The sequence below is a fragment of the Eulemur rufifrons genome, chromosome 2 (genome assembly GCF_041146395.1).
Source record: "Eulemur rufifrons isolate Redbay chromosome 2, OSU_ERuf_1, whole genome shotgun sequence".
In the NCBI taxonomy this organism is placed as follows: Eukaryota; Metazoa; Chordata; class Mammalia; order Primates; family Lemuridae; genus Eulemur; species Eulemur rufifrons.
The window spans coordinates 116,564,974-116,586,075 of NC_090984.1; the positions used below are offsets into that span (position 1 = coordinate 116,564,974).

Sequence of the window (21,102 nt, forward strand, 5' to 3'; positions counted from 1 at the left end):
AAATGAGAGCAGTGACCTAAAACGGAGCCCACAGGAAAGCTGTTAAGCAAAGGAGAAGCCAAAAGCCCTTTGCACCCAGGGCCACACATTTTCCTCCGTATTTCCAGGTAGTGTGCAGACAGGGAACCCGGACGCTTACACAAGCCACAGGGGCTACACATTTTTTAAAGACCAGTTTTTTAGAAGACATTTGTATATTCTTCACTTGATCTTAGCAAAAGGCCGAGAAGCGATTGCTCATCTATTCGTGATGAAAGCAACGTGTCCTGGTTAAGTGAAGGGAACCACGTTCTGAAAGCACCTTTGCCAGAGACACGGCTCAAGGTGTCTGCTGTGCTTGGATAACAGCAGAGGCCAGGGAAGCAAGATCCAGATTGAAAAGACCTGGGTCTGGGTCTCTGCTACTCCCCTTGGTGGGGACCTTGAGAAAGTCATCTGGCCCTTCTGAGTCCGACTTGTCTCAAGGCCAGGTGTGCTGGGAGAGGTGGATGATTGGATGGCGGGTAAGCAGCCTCCGGCCTCCCAGGTGCAGCATCAGGTGACACCCACACAATTCCCAGTTCACATCGAGGCCAGCATCTCTTCCACCGACGGCACGTGGCCGAGTGAGTTTGCTGCCAACACACCAGTGAGTCCAACCTCAGGACAGAGCTGGGGCCTCAAAGGCAGGAGTGTCGCGTGGACCATGGCACACAGAACTCAACAGATGTTTGGTGAACAAACTGCAAACTCTCCTTAGGCCTAAAGGTGAACACATCTGCCTACATCCCTGCATCCGGCAGGCAACCATTGTAGTTGTCTCACTTTAATCTTTTCCATTGACAACAAAACCGAAACCAGTGACTGGGTGTCCTGCCCTCAGTGCAGATGGCCACGTCATGCTCTGGGGCTCAAGAAGAGGAAATGAAGAAGGAAAATAAGATATAAAGTGATTAAGGATGGGGACCACGTCCTCCTTCTTTCTCCTCTGCCAGTGCCTAGGACAGAGCACGCAGGTTGAATGAATGAATGAACAAACGACAGGGCGTCAGATCCTGGAGCCCCGATGGGCAGAGTGGCCTATGAGACCCTAGCCATCCTCACGTTGCCGTGGCCAACTTCCGTAATAATTGACAAGATCCTCTGAGCAGAGAAGGCTGTGCTTGTGGCAAAGAGAGAGAAGAAGGGCCACGAAGGCAGTGGGCACACAGAAACAGCAAACATCACCCAGAACATTTATTAAGAACTGACGGATGCCAAGCCCTGGGCTAACTGAGCTGTATCTCTACCTCGCTGCCTCTTCACGACAGCCCTGCAGAGTAACGGTGAGCTTGTTTCCATTTTACCAATTAGGAAATTGAGATTAGCCAAGTTAGGCACTTGTCCAAGGTCGCAGGATTCTCACTGGCGCAGTCTCCCTGCAGACCGCTTGCTGCTGACAACAGGTGACACCAGGAAAGGGACGGGAAGCAAGAGAACGCCCTGCAACGCCAGGGCCCAGCAACCAGGGTGGGGCCCTGAGTGGGAGCAAAGGCTTGGCTGAGCTTTTGGCAAACTGAAGCCACGGAGAGTGATGACTCTGTGCCTGCAACACAGCCGACGCCGGGAATCGCAGGACAGTGATGTCCCGAGGCCAGAGTTCCAGGGCTGCCAGAACCAGCCCTGGAGCCCAGTGCAACAGGTGGGGCCTTTTAGCCAGGATCACGTCCCCCTGCCCTGCAGGATCCCGTCCACGAGGGGCCACACTTTCTGAGCAGCAGCACCGGGCTAGACACACCCCTCTCGCTTCTGCCTCAAACAACACAGGGCAAGGAGGCATCACCCCACTAGGGGACGAGGAAACTGGGGCTCAGGCTGGCTCGCTCACCTGCCTGAGAACACCCAGGCAACTCCATGGAGATGGGAGGTAGAGCAGCGGTTGCCAGGGGTCGGAGGGTATGGGGTTTCTTTTGGGGGTGAGGAAACACGCTCTGGAATTAGATAGTGCTGATGGTTGTACAACATTGCAAATATATTAAAAACCCTTGAATTGTATGCTTTAAAATGGTCAAACTGTGAATTTTATGTTACGTGAATTTTATCTCAATAAAAATTAAAGAAACAAAAGAGCAAGAGGAAGTCCGTGCCAGGCCTGGTGCGCACTCTTGCTGAGATGTGCTTCCCTTTACCCGCCTCGGTGTTGAGTCTGGACGCCACGGGAGATTTGGAATCCCTGGAGGGCCGGGACCAGTCTGGCCTAAACTCTGCAAACGTCCTAGCACCCGTGGTGGCAACAGGGTGTCATTGAAGAAGTGCTCTCTCTTCCCCACCCCCTGCCTGCAAGTCCCCTGGTTTTTGTGGTCCACCTCAAGTCCAAGTTCCACCGCACCTCACCTGTTCTCATCTTGGCACCTCCAAATAGAAATTATTCCTGCCTCAGGCCTCTGGTTTTAACCAAGGGTCTCAACCTTGATTCACATGAGAATCACCCGGGGCAGCTGTAAAGCTCCCCTCAGGGCTGAGCCCGGGCACCAGGCATTTTTAAAGCTCCCAGGCGATGCCAACGTGCACCCGGGCTCGGATGTCCAGCGAGCGGCGGGGCCCTCTGACGGCAGGGCCGTGTCTAATTCATCTTTGTAGTCCCAGAACCTGCCGTGGCAAGACCTCTTGGTAAATGTTTGTCTGATAAATCAGCAAATAAAGGTTTGTTGAGTAAGTTAAAGTATGCATAAATTTGTAATCTTTTCTTATTTGCTGGATACAAATAAATGGAAGACTGAAACAATTTCATTTATTGAATTGGGAAAGAAAAACTCACTACTTAAAAAGATAAGGTTACTCTTTTAAAAAGGCCAGCAACTATTAATATAGTATTAAGGCTTATGGCTCTCAAACGCTCAAGTCCATACATGCGTTGTGCTTTGTAGAGAGTGGGACGAAAGGCAGAGTCAGCCCACCTTATGGGTGAGAGCGCCAAGGCCAGCGTGGATAAGAAATCCGCTCAAGCGAGGGTTACACTGACAAGGGATCCCATTCACTGTGGGGGGACAACGTTCCAGGATGGAACTGTATTCCCAGAACCTAGGCCCTCACGTGTGTCATGGACACTTCCACCACCACCTTCGGAGAGCAGGAAAGTGGAAGCTCCAAGAGGCTGAGCGGCCAGCACCACTGGGGAGAGCCAGAGCCGGGCCCAGCCTGCAGGCTGCCCTACTCGCAGACCAGGCGGGTGGCCCAAAGGTAACAGGACACAAACCCAGCCTCTGGCAAAAGGTGAGCATCCAACACCTCAAGGTCCAAATCAATGGAGACAGTGAAGACCAGCCACACACAAACACAGCCCATGAAGCAAGAGACACTAAAAGTGACGTGGCCGTGTTTGAAGCCTACAGTCCCTCGTTCCAGGCTCACGCTGTGTCTAGCCAAGGGCAAGGACAGCGGCAAGGACAGAAGGAGGTTGCAGGAACTGGCTCCACCTGCTGTGCCCATCGCTCAGCTGTGTGGCCCACAAGGGGGGACGGTGGCCTCTTCTGCTTGCCCCAGACTTGTCACAACGTGGAAGAAGACCTGGTTTGCATCAACGATCGGGACTTCATTTTACAGAGATGAGGCCTAGTTAAACTTTGGATTCCTACGAATGCCCCAGAGGCTGGGGCCTTAAAACAGCAGCTCCTAAAACACTCTGGGGGGAACACCAAGCTGCCATAACCCCTCCCGGCACCACCAGAGTCGGCTTCATCGTCCCACCTGTGAGATCGCCACGACAGGACCAAGGAGAGGGAGCGCTGAGTGACCGCTGGCTTCTGCACTCGGTCGTTCCTCAGAACCTAGCAGCTTCCTTGCTTCCGCTACAGCCACAGCTATCACCAAGGCCACCAGCCCTGCCCTCAGCCGACCTTACATCAGACCAGGGCTTGTCACCTCCGCTGCCCCCACCCCTGAGCCTGGCCCAGCGCCACCATCTCCACCACTACCACCGCCGGCCTGGCCCCCGGCGACAGCCTCCCCACTGGGCTCCCGGCCTCCACTCTTCCCCTTCCCCTGCCGCCCACTGCCCAGAGCCAGTCTCTGCAAAGTGCAAATGAGGCCACGCCAGCCACCTGCTCAAAACCCTCTAGAGGCTCTGGCCGTACTTCAGATAAAACCCAAACCCCTTCCCTGCCTCCGAGGCCGTGTGTGGTCTGGGCTCTGCCTCCTCTGGGCTCACCTGCTCCTGTCTTCCCTCACCCAGCAGCCAGCAGCCATGCTGGCCCTTCACACACCCCATGCAAGTGCTTCCTCGCATGGAGACCTTGCACATGCTGTTCCCTCTGATGAGAATGCTGTTCCCTCTGATGTTCCCCCAGATCTTCCTCGACCCACTACTCCTTTTAGTCAGCTTTCAGCTTAAATGTCATCTCCTGTCCATGCACTCTAAGCGGCCACACCGTTAGCCCTTGCAGATCACAGCTCTCATACCTTTGTAGCACACATTATCTTCCATTTTGCTGAGATGTTTTTGATTTGTTTATTTTCTATCCCACCACCCCATGCCCCTTCCTGTGCATGGACACAGCAAACCATAACCTCTGTGACTGCAGGAGCCCTTCTGTCCTGTTCACCACTGTATTCCCAGAACCTAGCACAGTGCCTGGCACAGAGCGGATATTCCAAAGTATCTGTAAAATAAATGAATGTATTTACTGAGGACTGATGATGTGCCAGCCATGTGCTAAGGAGCAGGGCTGTCACTGTGGACCCAGCAGACACTCGACAGTTGTGTATGTCTAGCAAAGGATCCAGGCATTAGTCAAGTAATTCATTACATATTTAAAAGGTGGGATAATTGCTGTAAAGGAAAATGAAAAGTTCAGAGTGTGTGTGTGTATGTGTGTGTGTGTGTTGCTGGAGAGTGCTATGGTTTCAAAACATAAGCAAATTCTCTGACAGTCCTCCACCAAGAGATGGGATTTAATTCCCCAGTCCTTGAATATGAACCAGCCCTGGTCACTTGATTCTAAGGAACAGAAAGCAGCAGAAGGCACGCTGCGTGACTTCCTCAACTGCATTGTCAAAGGGATACAGCTTCCACTGGCCTCTCAACCTTGAAATCCAGCTGCCGTCTTGTAGGGACGCCCAGATCACATGGTGGCACCACATGGAGGTGTCCTGGTGGACAGCCCCGGCCGAGGACCCAACCAACAGCCGGCCAGCCAGACATGAGAGAGGAAGCCTTCAATAGGGCCCAACCCCAGCCAATGGAAACAATCACGTGAAAGACCCCAAGCAAGAACCTCCGGCTGGAGCCCAGTCGAGCCTCACAACAGTGAGAGGCAAGGCAATCCATTTCTGCTGTAACTTTTGGGGCGGTTTGTTCCGCAGCCACAGATGACCAGAACAGGGACTGGGGTAACCTCTGCGGAAGTCAGGGAAGGTCCTGAAGAAGGGAAGCAAGTCCGAGCTGAGATTTGCAGGGGTTCAGGTTAACTGCTTCAGGGAGATCTTGTCAGACAGAAGAACTTGGAGCAAAAGCTCCAAGAAGCAGCAAGGCCATCCAAGGAAAGGAATGGGGGACCCAGAAGCTGGCACTCAGAAATGAGGGGGCGAGTTAGGCAGGGGAGGCAGCAGGGAATGATCAGCCAGCCTGGAATAACCTCCCCTCCTTGCCAGCTGAGCAGCCCGGAACAAGTAATTCACCCTCTCTGAGTTCCTTATAGAAATTGGCCATAATACCACCTATTACAAAGGAGCGTTTGGGGATTAAATGAGATGAGGAAAGCAGAGCCTCCCCCAGGAACTGAATACTGGTTTTCTAGTGTCCTGGAGGAGCAAAGAAAAGGCTTCCTAGAACTTCTCTAGTCCCGTTCGTTTCTTTCTCTGCTAAAACTCAGCCCTTGGTACATAGGAGCAGACCCAGGTGACCACATTCCTAGCTCCACCACTGCGGTGGGACCTTTGCAGAGTCACTTAACCTCTGTTCTGGCTTTTCCAAGAATAAAATAAATGCAAAAATCAAATCTATATCAGTACTTTGAACGCCTTCAAGACAGGCACTATGGAAATGCAGGCTCACGCCTCTGTTCTGCCACAGCTATTTTTGGCCCCATCAGCCTTGGAAGCAGGTCTCGCGGAGGGGGTGTGTGTGCTTTTCCTTGAGGGCTGGTACACAGCTCCTTCTGTGGCCTCGGCCCTCTGAGTCACAGGCAGGGACGAGCGGGCTATCGCTGATATTTACAAAGCGAGCCCAGGTTCTGAGCTCTGGTGGCTGCCGAAGGCCTTTCGGTCAGGCCTCAAGCATGCCCTTGCCTCTGCCTCTCCCAGGGCACACTCCCACCCACGCCTTCCAGAAATATCTTCGCCTGGGGGACTCCAGTTGACTCTGAGGATCACATGTCTGGTAAGGGCTGCCCCGGAAGGGACACGGGTGGAACGCTCTGAAAAACGTTTCCTTCTCTGTCGAAGACCTAGGAGAGTCTACACACGCTTTAAGAGCCCATTTCATCCTGAGTTTCTGATCTGATGCCTCTTTCTCAGCAGAGATGCTTGAATCACATTCAAGCAACCCCCAATCTGAAGGTTAGTGACCTGTCATTGTCACCACTGTTATCATTAGTATTACTTATTAGCTGCCATTTATTGAGTGTTCCAGGCTCTGCGCTGTGTTGGCTTTATGACATAGAACCTCACAACCACCCACGTGCAGCAGGTGGAGTTATTAGCCCCATTTTACATATTTGGAAATTCAGGCTCTGAGCAGTTAAGGATTCCTCGACCAAACCACTTAGCTAATGAACAAGGGTGGGACCCCAGGCTCTGGGCCACTGCGCTGTAACGTTATCTTTCGAGCACGTAGTTTCTGTCCAGGATTGCCTGTGTCATTTCTAATCTTCACAGCAATTCCTGCCCAGGTAGGAGTCATATGAGAGAACTGAGGCTCTGAGAGGAATGTGCCATGCTGAGGGTCACAGAGCCCAGAGTGAAAGGGCTGGGGCTGATGCCAAAGACATTTGCTGGGACTGTCACTGTCTAGGACACAGGTTCTCAAAGTGCGCCCAGGATGAGCAGCAATGGCATCACCTAAGAACGCGTAAGAAACACAGGTCCTCGGGCCCTGCCCCAGACCTACTGAGTCAGGAATTCTGGGGATGAGATCAGTCAATCTGGGCTTAAACAAGTCCTCCGGGGCTTCTGATACAACCTCAAGTTTGACAGCCATCAGTCTGGTGCCTCCCTGTGGCCCAGGACAAAGCACAGCTGCCCTTGGCAGGCGCCACCTTGGCTTAAGAGGGAGGGTTGTGAGCAGAGCTTGAAAACCCAAGGGCAGAAAGTGGAGATGCTACTCGAGAACCTTCCAGTTCACTAGACCCCTTTCCATGCCCCTTCCCAGTGGCAGACAGCACTCGGGACAAGAATGTTGGGAGGAGTGGCACAGAGCTGGGCCCCCACAGGGGAAGATAGGCTGAGCTTCTCCCTCGAGCAATGAATTCTAGATGGAGCTTAGGGAGTCAGTGCTCTCAAAAGTTCCATGATAAAACAGAACAAACCAAACACCCCCAAAATACACACAACAACAACAACAACAAAAAACCTTAAAAGCCACTGTTGCCATTGCCTGCAGAAGGGTGGTCCAGCAGTAGGGTGACGAACCACCCCAGTTTGCCCAGGACTGAGAGGTTTCCTGGGACACAGGACTTTCAGAGCTAAAGCCAGGAGAAGCCTGGGAAAATAAGGATGAGTTGCCATCCCGAACAGCGGGGAGCAGGGTGCCGTCTGGATGAGGAGTCCGGCCTGCCTGGCCATGTGAAGGACACCCAACAATTCTCGCAAACGTTCCCAGTCATTACTTCCAGGGGGGACTTTACAAGTCACACAGACAGGTGTTTCTCTTTCCCCTCCTCCTCCCTCTGTCCCAGACGCACGCACCCCACTCCTGCAGAGCAGCAGCACGGCAGCAGGTGTCTCCCGCCTGACCCCTGGGCTCCTCATTCTGGCCTGTGCTTCAGCCACTCCCTCTGTGGCCTATCTAGCCTCCCTCTGCTCCTGCCCATCCCAGGCCTACCTGGCAATTCTCTCACACCTGCCCAGATCCTCCCTCCCCGCCCCCTTGGACTGCAATACCCCCCCCCCCCCGCCAGCAGTGCCCAGGGACTGCTCGTCACCAGGATTTGCACGGGCTAATTAGCAGTCAGAAGCACCTGTCCAGTTTCTATGGAATCCTCAAATCAACGCCATGGGCTAGTTGTCATCAAGAACTGTTCTATAGGAGAAGTAGACGAGGCTGGTGTCAACTGGCCCTCTTAAAATCGTAAAAAGAAAGTAGCTGTTTCGCAGGCCAACCCAGGCCCGTGGAATTGGCCTCTTATGAACCTCTTTGCCCCTCAGTGTGCCCAACACAGGGCTGGACACAGAGCAGGTGCTCGGCAAATGTTCTGCAGGTGAAGCAGGGGCCTTGTGAGTGGCAGGGATACAAGGCACGTCAGATGAACAAATGGCACAAGGGCTGACACGAGCCTGGAGCCAGTGTATCCAGCAAGAGGGCAGGAGAAGACACTCCTGTGAACACCTTCTGCAAGTGACAGTCCACTGGGGACTCCATGAGGACAGGAGCTGCCTCTTGCTCACTGCTGGCTTCCTGGCCCCGGCACAGTGCCCCATACCTGCAGCTCCATGCACACCTGTTGCGTGGTGGCAGAGGCGTCACAGCACTGAAGCCCTGTGCCCTCTGGGAGAAGCCGATAGTTTCAGGATTATACAACAGGCATTTGTATTGTACGATTGGCAGAAGTTGTGGATGTGGCCATAGCTCTGGCATTTATTGGGCACTGCCTATGTGCAGGGCTCTGGGCTGAGCTCCAGGAGGACCAAGGGATATATAGCACACATTCTCTGCCACATGCCCGAGGCACGCCAGGGTTGTGGGGTGCAGCCCCTGTCTTCCCTGCCCAGTGATCATGTCCTCATCTTTGGGTTATAGACCCTCTGCCCAGATTTTCCTTTGGGAAACCATCACTGCCTTAACCTCTAGCCATACACATTAACTCCTGGGGTGGTCACATGGCCCAGGCCTGATCAATGAGCATGTTCTATTCCTGCAGGCCACCGTGATTGGTCCAAGGCTGAGCATGTGACCCAAGCTGGACCAATGAAAGTCAGCCCCAGGACTTTTGTTGGATTACTGGGAAAGAGAAGCTCTCTTCGTAGGGGGATTACTGACAATAGCACTGATGGAGTCCTGGAGCTCCAGGGACTAAGCCAGCCTAAGAGAAAAGCCAACCCAGGAGAAATCAGAAGAGAAAGAGACAGAGAGAGAACGAGAGACAGAGGCAGACAGAAATCCAATACCATCGTCATTTGAGACCGTGGATCCAGCAGATCTGGGATATCCTGAAAGAGAAGCCAGCAAGCTAACATCTCCCCTATTTTTTGGAACACTTAAGCCACTTCAAGATTTGTTTCTGCCATTTGTAGCTGAAAAAGCCCTGTCACAGCATCAAACCATACCTACGCTCCTCTCACCCCAAAGCACCCTCGGGCCTAAAGCTGGGCATGAAGACTTCATCCCCTCTACCCACACAGTCGCCAGCCTCGCTCCAGGCCCTCGTGAGTGGGCTGAGGTCGGAATGATCTCAAGAGCCCCCCACTGGGCTCCAGTCTGACATCTCAACCCCGATCCACCTTCCACATTGTCAAAAAAGTTGATCTTTCTGAAGTAGATGATGCAGGATCACAGGCTCATCACTGTCCACAGCGAGTTTCCTAAAGCACAGCCCATGTCCCTGCAGTTAAGTGAGCTCATTTTACATGGTACGTGGACCCAGCACCCAATCACATTGAAAACTGTAACAGGAAACTTAAGATCTTTTTGATTCTCTTACAGACCTTCTGATTACTTTATAGAGAAAGTCTCAGCACGGTGGCACTATGGCTTTGACATCTCTTACAACTAGCTTCTTTCCCTTTCTAACAAAAAGACAGAGGCCTCGAGCTCAGAACCTTCTGCAGCCCGCTAGAATTTGTTGTTATTACATTTATTTTTATGGTCACCTTCTATTTATGCAAGTGATACTGGTTTCTCATTTACAATAGTTAAAGCTGTCTTTGGAAATTAATTTGTAGAAACACAAAAGTGAGTCTATTTAAAGAAAAAAAATAAGGCAAGTAAGAGGTGGTGCTTGGGTATGGCGAACACAGATCATTGTTTGGCAAACACTGTCCCACAGGATGAAATGTGATCTGCTTGGCCAGGCACACAAAGTCCTTCAATGTCCACCCCCTTGGTCACCCTTTTATTTTTATTTTTATTTTTTTTTAGACACAGGGTCTGTTGCCCAGGCTGGAGTGCAGTGGCACAATCATAGCCCACTGCAGCCTCCGACTCCTGGGCTCAAACGATCAATCATCCAGGCTCAACCTCCCGAGTAGCTGGGACTATAGGTGCGTACCACTGTGTCCAGCCTTGGCCACCACTTTAAACCTACTGAAGGCTTTGTGACTCCCACGGTGAGTCTCCCAAAGTCCTGCCTCCAAGCCTCTGTCCACGGTGCTCCTTTAGCCTGCATGCCTTTCTCCTGCAACCTCCTTGTCAACCTGGAACACTTGTATTTATTCTTAAAGACCCAGGTCAATGTTACTATTTACTGGAGCTGTCGTTTTGCCTGAATACTTGGGAATTCCCAGCATGCCTGGCAAACCATTTCTGTGTTCCCTTGGGCCACTCTTTGTGGGTTGCTGACAGGACAGCCTTTCCTGTGGGGTTGAGAGATTCCAGAAGACCAGAACGGTCCTTCACCTATGTCTGACACAGGTGCTCAGTGAGCACGAGATGAATCGGAGGGACCCTAGCTGGGGGATGTGCATCCCCTAGGTACAAACACACCTGCAGATAGCACAGCCTGGAGCACAGAGTGGAGGGCAAAGGGAAGGGAGTGGCTTGTAGGAGCAGGTACCTGAGACCAGGCCCCACAGCACGGGCCCAGGGATTCCTTCAGGAGAGAGGAGGCCAGCGAGCAATCTGAGATAGAAGCGTCCTGCTGATGCCGGGAGCAGGGGCCTGGCTGGCCTAGGTTCTCAACTCTCACTTGCATCTGAATCACCTTAGAACTTGTTACCGTGATAACTCCTAAGCCCTGCCCCAAAGAATCTGGCTCAGGGGCTTAGAAGTGGGCCCATGAAGGTGCACTTAAAAACAAATGCTTCAGGTGATGCTGAAGCAGGTAGTTTGAGGGCCACACTTCGAGAAGCCCTGAGCCACAGGGTGGTAGGTAAGGGTGGAGACAGGTAGGGGCCTTGCAGACAAAATGCAGAAATTCACATAAACTGCAAAGACCCCCCCAGAACATTGCATCACTGACTGGACACCCAGAGGGCTGGAAACAGAGCCTACCAGAGAACAAGCTTTGCATCAAGGTTATTTAATGCACGTCCCAAATAATTCCATGGAGATGTGCTTAATGAGGTGGATCCAGACATAATCACAGGCATTCTGCAGGCCAAAACTTGAGAAGGATCCGTCTAAATTATAGAATCTCCTTTTTAGAGACCTTATCAACCACCCACTGTAAGCAGGGAACTCTACCATGCAGAAGTCAGGGCTCAGGCCATTTCTGGCTGAAGAAACACTGCTTTGTTTGAATGGCCAGGCAGTCAAATTGTTCAGAGATGAAATCGTCCAAGGCAAACAAGTCAAAGCAAGGATTTGGCAGAATTCGGTGCAAATGGCCAAAAGGCATCCGTGTAACTTTGCTCTCAGAGCCTTGACTTTGGTTCTGTCCTAACTGGCTCCTTAAATGTGAATTAAAATCAAAAACTGAAAACCATCTGGGGGAGGTGGGGAATTTAGGACCAGTCCCTAGCGGCTGCGCCCTTTAAAGATCTGGCCTTCAGAACAATCCAGGCCGAGTCTCTCATCAAATGGAGATTGACTTTTATCTGATTAACTGATGGAGAAACATCCTTCTCCATCTCGCAGGAGCATTCTGTGGGAAGGGCGTTTTGCAGACTGCAGGGAAAAGTGGGGCCTTGGCTTCTCTCCTGCTCGGCCAGTGGAAAATTACAGAGGAGGCAGAGCTGCCCTCGGCCACGCTCACCCGCTCTTCATGGGCCCAGGAAAACACAGAGAAGAACCCCAAAATGGAGTAAGCCGTTACCTACCTGGGGCGGAGAGCAGCCTGGGAGGCGGCGGGGGCGGGGGCGGCGGGGGCAGCGGGGGCGGGGGCCGGCACTGGCAGACGTGTCGGCAGCTTTCGGTCACCTTGGAGCAGGACTTCTGGGGTTCCCCGTGTGTCACCTGCGGACATGGGCACACACACCCAAGAGAGGTAGAAGACAATGAGGCGAAGGAAGGCGAAGTGGCCCAGGCCACCCCGTCCCTGCCAGGCTGGAGCTCGGGATTCTTCCCTGAGACCAAGCAGGAAGCACAGACAGAAGTCGGTGGGTGCAAAAGGGATGATGTTGCAGGAGGCTGGCCTGGCAGGTTTGGAGGCCAAGCTGGGGGACCCTGGGCAAGTGACCCGGATGTTAATGAGAGGCAGATATGAACTTGAAGGTTGACTTGTAGAATCTCTCCATTGTACAAATGAGGAAACTGAGGCTCAGGTAGAAGGGGCTGCCCAAGGGTCTCGCACCTGGACAGTGACAGGTAACCTAAGCCCAGCCGCTTCTCCTGTCTCCCTTGCTATGGCACAAGGCCGTGTCCTGGCCTTCTCTGCAGCCATGGCCACTCTGGGGCAAGGCGCCCCTATCTTAGGGAGGAACCTTCCTAGCAGGGGTGCTGCTCCTGTGTCCTGTGTGACCAAAGAGAGCAGAGCAACTTGCCTGATGCCCTCCATGTGGCGTCCAGGTGGTCTTGTGGGCAAGACACCCCACAAAACCACCTCCACCCCCCAACCCCATGGCCCACAGGGCCCTGCACTGGGCCCACCTCGTCCCTTGCTCTCGCCCTCTCTCTGCCCTCAAGCCCACCTTTCCGTTCCTGGACCCTGGCCAGCTACTCCAGTGGCTGGAATGTTCTCCCAGCCCTACTCCTGCCGTGCCCATTACTCAGCTTGGCTCTCACCTCCGGGAAGCGTCTCTGACCTCCTTAACCAGGCGGGTCCCTTTTTATAGGCTCTCCTGGCACCAGGTTCTACTCTTTGGGGGTAAAGTCTACATTTGGGTGATTACCTGGTTCACACCTGTCTTCACCGTGGGACTGTGAGCTCTAAGAGGGCAGGGCAGGCCTTTCTAATCTCTCCCTCTCACACTATCAGAAACCAGCACCCACGGGAGTGCCTAGCGTTTGATAAATACTTGGTGAATGAGTGAGTATTAGAAACTGGCCCAGAGTCCACCTCTTGAATCCTGGCCTGGTGTTTTTCCAGCGCCAGTCTCAGTTTCCTCGTCTGTCACCGGGGAAGAGCGGGAGGAGTGAGCTGTGCTCCCCCAGCAGTTCCTGCTCCGGCTGCACTTGGGCATCTCCCAGGCAGCTTTAAAAACCACTCAGGCCTGGGCCTCACCCACAACGATCCAATCAGGATTCTGCAGGTGGAGCTGGGCCTGGGTGTTTTGCTTAAGCTTCGCAGGTTAAACTTCTTATGTCGAGCCAGCATAAGAACCACTGGCCAGAGAACTGACGGCCACCGTCCCTCCCTATCCAGAGGGCCATAACTCCACGAGTCCGGTGTTTTGTGCCTGGCCCAGGGAACAAGCTGATTTAAAGGCATGAAGAAAAGAGTTGCTGGTCACCCCCTACCTCATCAATGGCCACGGTTAATCTCTCTATCATCTCTGAGTAGAAAACCAGAACCCCAATCTCCCCGCCCCCAGCCACATGTGGCCTGCCTTGGGAGGCCGATCCAGTCCCTTTGCTGCATGGCCGAGACAGCCCACAGGGCTGGGACGCTGCCTTCGCCCGCCGCAGACGTGAAGAAGTAATGTGGGTAACGTCCACCCGCGTGGCAGCGGGAAGGGGACTGATTTACAGCCCTACCTTAATATCTGCGAGGCCAAGAGGCTCCTGCTTCCCACCTTGTAGTGTTTTTAAAGGACTATTGACTGTGTGTCAAACCCTGGAAGGCAATTTTATCTCTCACTGGGAAGAGCACGTCCTGGGATGGTGAGCCTTTTCTCAGTTACTTTACGGAGGTGATTAACGGCTTACAAGTCAGTGGTAAATCCACCAGCTCATTGAGCCTGTCCCCCCTCTGGACTCCAACCTCCTAAGCCCCTGGGGTTGCTGGAAAGCTCCATTTCCCTGGCAGCTGGCCTCTGAGCCCCCGTCTCCACTGCACTCCACCAAGTGCGTGAACTTCAAGCAATACCGTTGCCGGAGCAATTACTTTCCCGCTCTCCAAGGTGCAATTTATGCGAGAGTTCAAGAGGAGCACGTTTGTTTAACCCAGCCTGACACAATGACCCATTTTTGTGCGAGGATATGAAGGCGCAGCTGTATAAGAGTGTTCAATGTGATGAGGCGATAGGAAAATCAGGGCCAGATTCCAAGGCTGGGGGGGGGGGGAGGAGCTCGCTGCATCCTGAAAGTCTGCGGCTCCTGGTCTCCCGCACAAAGGCCCTGCTGCAATGGGAGCAGCACAACTGCTTAACCAGCTGTTCTCCGGAAAGGACCCAGTCTGGTCTGGCCGTCCTTCTTCCCGAGGGGCGGGCACCCCTTGGGGTCCTCGCTGGACTCTCCTGATAGTCTGGTCCCACACAAGCCGGGACCTGGGCCTCCCTTGACTGACAGTTGGGCATTTGGACCCTTTATCCACTCGCCAGTTTCTCTTCCTCCTTCAAGCCCCTCTCTCTCCAACAGCCTTCCTGGACATAGCCACCTGAAAACTCACACTCCCCTCCCTGCTGGAGTTAGACCCACCTGCCCGGGGCTGCTGCCTCACCTTGCCCACACTTCCATTTGGGCACCTCCCCATTGTCTTGCAAAGCCTGTCTCTCCACACTCAGTTGTGAGCATCTTGGGCCAGACAGGTAGGTGAGTCTGAGCCTTATTAATCCTGAACAAGAGTGACTTTCTGAGCCCTACTATACGCCAGCCATGGGAACATGCTCTCATTTCACCATGAGAACAGCCAAGAGAGGTCGGTGTTATGATCCACACTTAACAGGAGGGTACAGCAGTTCAGCAAAGCTAAGTGACATACCAAAGCTGTACAGAGGCCAGCATTCAGTCGGTGCTCAGGGAGACGGTGTGTTGGGGGATGGTCTGCCCAACAGTGGGGAAACACAGGCTCTATCCATTCCCCAACTCTGGTTCCACTTTGCGATTCTGTTGATGGGCAGTGTTGTATTTTAGACCAATACAGAGGAAACCTCAAGTATTAAAAACTTGTCTCAGCACCTGGCTTGGTTGGTTTCTATCTTGGGGAGTTCCACGAGGAGAATGAACTTGCTCCTGATGTCACCTGCTCTTAGCAGGACTTGACTAAGAAAGGCCCAGAGAGGTCGATGACTTTCCTAAGGCCCAAAGACAAACGCTGTATTGTTACTCCCGGAGACCCCTTCTTATTCAATTTCACAAGCAACTGCCTTCCCGCCCCTGTTCTGAGCGTTCTCCTGGGGACCAGAATGCTGCTATCTGGGAGAGTGGGCTGAGGCACAGGTAGGTCCTGTAGTCACCTGGATTTGGGACCTGTTGCTGGGGTCTGGGGGACACAGTGCTCCATGGCTGCCGGGTCTCAGCATCAGCACCTGCTTCTCCCGCCACCATCCCACACCTGGCCAGTCAGCGCAGTGTTTGGGTCTGGTGGATGTTGCCTCCTTATAGTCCTTGAATCCATCCCCTTCTCTCCATTCCCTCTGCTGCTGCCTAAACGAGGCCACCATCGTGTCTCTGCTGGGCAGCACTTGCCCCTGCCCTAGGGGTGCCAGATAAAATATAGGATGCCCTGTTAAATTTGAATTTCAGGTAAACAACCAGCAATTTTTTAGTATAAGGCTATCTCCAATATTGTATGGGATATACTTATGCTAAAAAACCACCTGTAGTTTATCTGAAATTCAATTTTAATTTGATGTCCTATATTTTTATTTGCTAACTGTGGCAACTGAACCCTCACCAAACTCTTTGCCTCTTCCCCTGCCCCCTCCTTGAATCCATCCTTCCTGCTGGAGCTGGACTGAGATTTCTAAAATGCCATTCTGAGATGGTGTCATCTCTTATTTAAAACTCTCAGTGGTGTGTGTAGCCCTAGGGATCAAGTCCAAACTGCAAGACACGATGTTAATGGCTTGCAACAGTGGCCTTACCTGGGGCTTCCCTCCTCTGGTTCTTCCCATGTCCCATTCTTTCCTCCAGCTCGGGCTGGTCCCTCTGCCCGGACACCTTGCCCTCATTTGCATCCTGACTCCTCATCCTTCACGCCTCAGCTGAAGCACTTCTCTGACGCTTGCACCACGTCCGAGCTGTCTGCTCCTACTGGGCTCTCTTGCCTGTAATTGTTCAAGTGGCTCTACAGTGCCAGACGATCGATGCCACGAGGGCAGGGACCAGGAAGCCCCTCACACTTAACACTTGACCTGGCATACAGTAAGTGCCTAATAAATGCTGTTGACTGAATAATCCAAGCTGCAGCGACTGGCCATAGAAGGGGTTCCACATCACTTGGGTCTGGCGTAGCTCCTCATTAGTGTAGAGACCACCAGGGCCAGATAAGAGCCTGTCTCCCTGACTGTTGCTCTAGGAGGGCGACCACAAAGATGATGCCTTCTGGTATCTTTTATGGAGACAGGCCAGCACCACAGTAACTTGATGAGACACACTCCTGTCACACCTAATAAATTTGCCAGCCTGTCATCCTCTTCCCTTGCAAAAAAATGGAATCATCTGGAGTGAACTTAGAAGAACGCTAAATCACTAAAGCTCAAAATCTCAATTCCAGACACATTAAAGCCAAAGGAGGAGAGGTTAAGGAATGCTCCAACCAACCCTTCCGGCAATTTAAATGTCGTACGACTTTAATGATTAAGTTTCTTATCATCTGGAAGCAGCCAGAGGCTTAGGGCTGATTTCAAGGTAGGAATCTGGTGCTTTGGAGGACCCCAGATCTCCTCCCTCATTTGTCCCATTAATCATATGATTTTGCGATGTTGGCCCCATCTTTCCAAATGGTTACCACTCTGGGGCATTCTTCTGGCAAAATGCTCATGAAAGGACAGATAGCTCTGAGTTCTTTCTCTATATTCCAGAAACTCTGATGACGTGACAGATTCTATTCTCTCCACTTAAAGATAAACTCATGGCTTCATGCACTTCCATTTTTCCTCTTCTCTCCTGAGTTCCCCTGGATTCAGCTCTTTTGCTTAAAAGCCAGATGCATCCATTCCAAAACCCCTTTTCCCTTGGTTTCTCTGTCCCTATCATTTGTAAATTAATTTTTCCAGAGCCTCAAGCCAAGATTTTACTCATTCTACTTGTCTGGAGGATTCCTTTTCTAATTGATTTTCATGAAAATTGATTTGTATTGAGTAAGAGCATCTGAAACACACACACACACACAATTGCTTGTGCACTGCCTGGCCAAAGGACACTGTTAAAAAACTGAGCTGCTTTTGCAGCAGAGTGGGGTGGTAGTGGGTCTCCTGCTTAGACCCCGCTAGTTCACACAGTAGAATTCTAGTCTTGGAGACTGACAATCTCATCATGTTGCTCTCCCATCCTAGCTGAAGAATCTTATGGAAGAGAGAAAATTGTAAACAAATGAATATGACAATTAAGTGAACTTAATATCGGAGGTTCAACTCAAAGTTCAACAAGGGAAGCTGGTCCCAAACCACCGAAGTGTTTAGAAGTGACAAAATCCTGGTTCCTAGGAGGCACAGTTGAGTTTAGTAACTGCTGTTTCACACATTAAACAAAGCTGTCAATTCCAAAAGGAAAACAATCGTGAGTGAGACAGAGGCAGCCAGAGAAGAGAGCAGAAGATGGGTCTGGCGCTTGCGGTGGGGGGTGCTGGCCAGCAGCAGAACCTTTGTCTCTCTGTGGGTGGTCACCTAGGCCACCATCCAAGCATGACTGACTGAGCAGCCCCCAAGCACGGCCCCATCACTTGGGCAGACTGGTCACCGGTCTTGCCTCATCCCTTCTTCGGTCTGTCACCCCTACTCAGGGCAGCCACCTGAGTAGTCTGCAATCCCCAAAGTGCCACCAGGAGAACATGAAGCTGCAAATACCCCAGGGTGAGTCCTTCAATGCCCCAAACAGTAAAATGTCCTCTGGAGCATTGAAAAATGTCAGAGACTGCATAGTGATCAACAGAATACCCGGCAAGCTAGACAGAAGAGTGGCATTACTGTTACTCATATCAAAACTGGCAGTGACAGCTACTGTTTAGTGTTCATTAAGGTCCAGGCATGGTCCTAAGTAATCTTTATTTCCATTTCTCTCATCAAGCACTTGCACAGTCAGGAAGAAGAATCCAAGCTCAGAGAGGTTAAGTGTGTTGCCCAAAGTCCCCCAGCTGGTGAGGGGCAGAGAGCTGAGGTTCAAAATTCAGAGCTGACACCAAAGTCCACCTCTTCACTCTCCACTGCACCACTGGCCACGTATTTCTGGGAGGTACTAGCTAGGGACTGTCCCATCTAACCCTCTTTCTGACCCTAAAAGGTAACTAACTGCCTGGCCTCTGCCCTGGGGTCTAGGGGGCCCAGGGTGAGGGATTCAGGCAGTCTGAACAGAGGGACAGGTCCTTCTTACATTCCCAAGAGTGGCCACCCAGCATAATCTGTGCACATCCCCAGCTCTGATACTCTACAAGAAACACGGCCCCCTTCCGTGCTGAAGATCAGTTTAAGAAAGCTAATTTGAAGTTTACCATAGGCTCTGGTGGGAAATAATGAATGTATATTCTTGGAATTGTGTTCTTTTTTTTTTTAAGTTTGTTTCTTTTCCTGAATTTCTACAGTAGAATGTTACCATCAGAGGGTATCCCCTGAGCCCCTTTCCATTCCAAGGCCCTGTCCTGCAGCCTTAGGCCACAACTGCAGCCTCTCTCTGGAGTTTCTTATCTTTTCAGGGCCAGAGTACTAGGGACCTTAACAGCTTTTCTTTTCCTAAACTCTCCTGAGGACCAATGAGTTGGACGGCTGCAGGAAGGCAGGGTCTCCGGAGCAAACTGACAGCTCCCTCCTCACCGGAGAGCACCGCCCCCCCCCCGCCCCCCGCCCCGCGCAACCCACCGCAGCCAGTAGACGGCCCGCGCATCTCACCTGCACGAAGCCCCAGAGCGGGTGCAGAGCGCAGTGCAGCAGCAGCGAGGGCCAGCAGCAGCCGCGGCGCAGCACCAGGTCCCGGAGGAGCATCTCGGCCCGCTGCGCCCGCTCCTGGGCGAACTGTCAGGAGAGCAAGGCTCAGGTCACCGCGGGCAGCATTGCCACCGCTCACCAGCACACGTTCCAGCCCACCCAGATCGGGCGGGCACGCCCCGCATTCTGGGCACCCTCATAAACCCAGCCTGCACTTTCACTCCAGCTTGCACACGCACTGACCTTTCGTGCATCCTAGAACTCGCACCCTATCCTGGTGCACAAGATACCCTCATGTATACACCTTAGTTCTGCGCACACGCCCAGAGCACTGTGTGCACACCTTGGGCCCATGCACACTTCCAGAAACAGCCAAGCACACCTACTGAGCCCCATGCACTTCCCAGAAGCAGTCAGGCACAACTCACTCTCACTGTGAGCACACTTCAAACCCGGCGGGCACCACTCACCCTGCGCGCACACCCACCGACTGCTGCCTGCACACCCGCTGACCCTGCATGCACAGCACCAAGAAACCACACGCTGCGTGCACCCTCTCTGCCCTGCCGGCCTCATTGCGCACACTGCAACATATGCACCTCGGTGCGCACCCCCATTTGCACCCCGCAGCCCCGATCTCTGGCTCCCAGGCGTGGGTTTCCCCCACGCCTCCATCTCCGCCCGTACCCCTCCAACGCCTCACACCACCTTGCCTGGCGGCGGCCCCAGCCGATCTCCGGCGCGGGGAAGAGAGGTCCGCGTTCCCCCCGCGGCAGCTCTGTTTCCCAGCCGCCGGACGGCCCCCATTTAAAGCCAGCCGCCTCCCCAGTCCCCCGCCCTCTAGGCGGGGCCTCGGTCCTCACCCTGGGGGCTGTGCAGGCACCCGAGTGCTTCACATGCCCGGGCGGAGCGCCGGGCACTGGAGCAAAAGTTTGCGCGCCGGTTGGGCCTCCGAGGCGGCTGAGCCGGGGACCGCGAGCGACGCCCTCGCACGGGGTGCAGGGTGCGGTGGCTCCGGGCTGCGCCTGGCCGCGCGCGGGGCGGGAGGGGCGGCACCCCGGGCCCAGGGCTAGGGCGGGCTGGCGAGGCGGAGGCGGAGGGCGGGGAAAGTCTCCTCCGAGCCGCCCGGAGCCGGCCGCGCGAGCCCTCCCCCGGCCCGCGGCTGCTCCCTGCCCTTGCCGGTGGCGCCGCGCGGCTGCCCGGGGCGCGGGGGTGCCCGAGCTCTCCGCGCCCCTCACGCCGGCCCGCGAGAGGCCCCGGCGGGAGGCGCTGGCCCGGAGCGCCCGCTCGGGTAGCAGAGCTGCGGGCGGAGGCGAAATAAATAATGCACGAAAAAGGAAAACAGACGTGAGCGGAGCCAGAGCCTCGCCCGCCTCCCGCCCGGGGCTGCACTCCCGCCCGCGCTCCCCGCCGCCGCCGCCAGCGCAGCTGCAGTGATTCCTCGTCTCCATCTAGCGAGGCTATTGTGTATTGGGCGCTTAATAATTTATTTATTCACCCTGGAGGCCGAGGATTCCCGGTTTCAGCGGGGTCCTGTCCCTTGCCTGCCCTTCCCCCAAGTCTCACCCGAGGCTGCGGGCGGGTGCTGAGTACTGACGGTATGGAGACCCCTTTTTGCGCTCCATCCTTGCGGACTGTCCCCGTTCCACGCCCCGCAGGCTCTCGCGGGTGCCGGGGCTGCAAGGTGCAGGCCGCCCCTCCGGGCCTTGTCCTCCCTGTTGCAGTCCAAGCAGCCGGACCTCCCCTCCAACACGGCTGCGCCTGGGGAGGAGGTGCGGCGGTCCTGGGGGAGCCTTTCTCGCACTGCGTTTCCTCAACCATCTGCAAACTCCTCTGTTTGGGGCAAGATTATCAACAAGTCGGTTCTTCGGGAAGTAGCCCGGTTACGTCTCTCTTTCAAACAAACTGCTCCTAGCCTCGCCGGCAGCATCCCTG

The 21,102-nt window shown here is 53.7% G+C and overlaps 1 protein-coding gene across 1 annotated transcript in view; it reads right to left on the bottom strand.

The window, feature by feature from the left end:
* The window catches only part of PRIMA1 (proline rich membrane anchor 1), a 56,291-nt gene extending 36,340 nt beyond the window's left edge, over positions 1 to 19,951 (bottom strand). The window contains exons 1-3 of the mRNA XM_069465256.1: positions 19,876 to 19,951; positions 19,132 to 19,254; positions 12,088 to 12,223 (exon numbers count right to left, since the gene is read on the bottom strand). Of these exons, the coding sequence (XP_069321357.1) occupies positions 12,088 to 12,223; positions 19,132 to 19,224 (229 nt within the window). The 5' untranslated portion in view covers positions 19,225 to 19,254; positions 19,876 to 19,951. The remainder of the gene's footprint in view (positions 1 to 12,087; positions 12,224 to 19,131; positions 19,255 to 19,875) is intronic.
* Between the last annotated feature and the right edge of the window lie 1,151 nt (positions 19,952 to 21,102).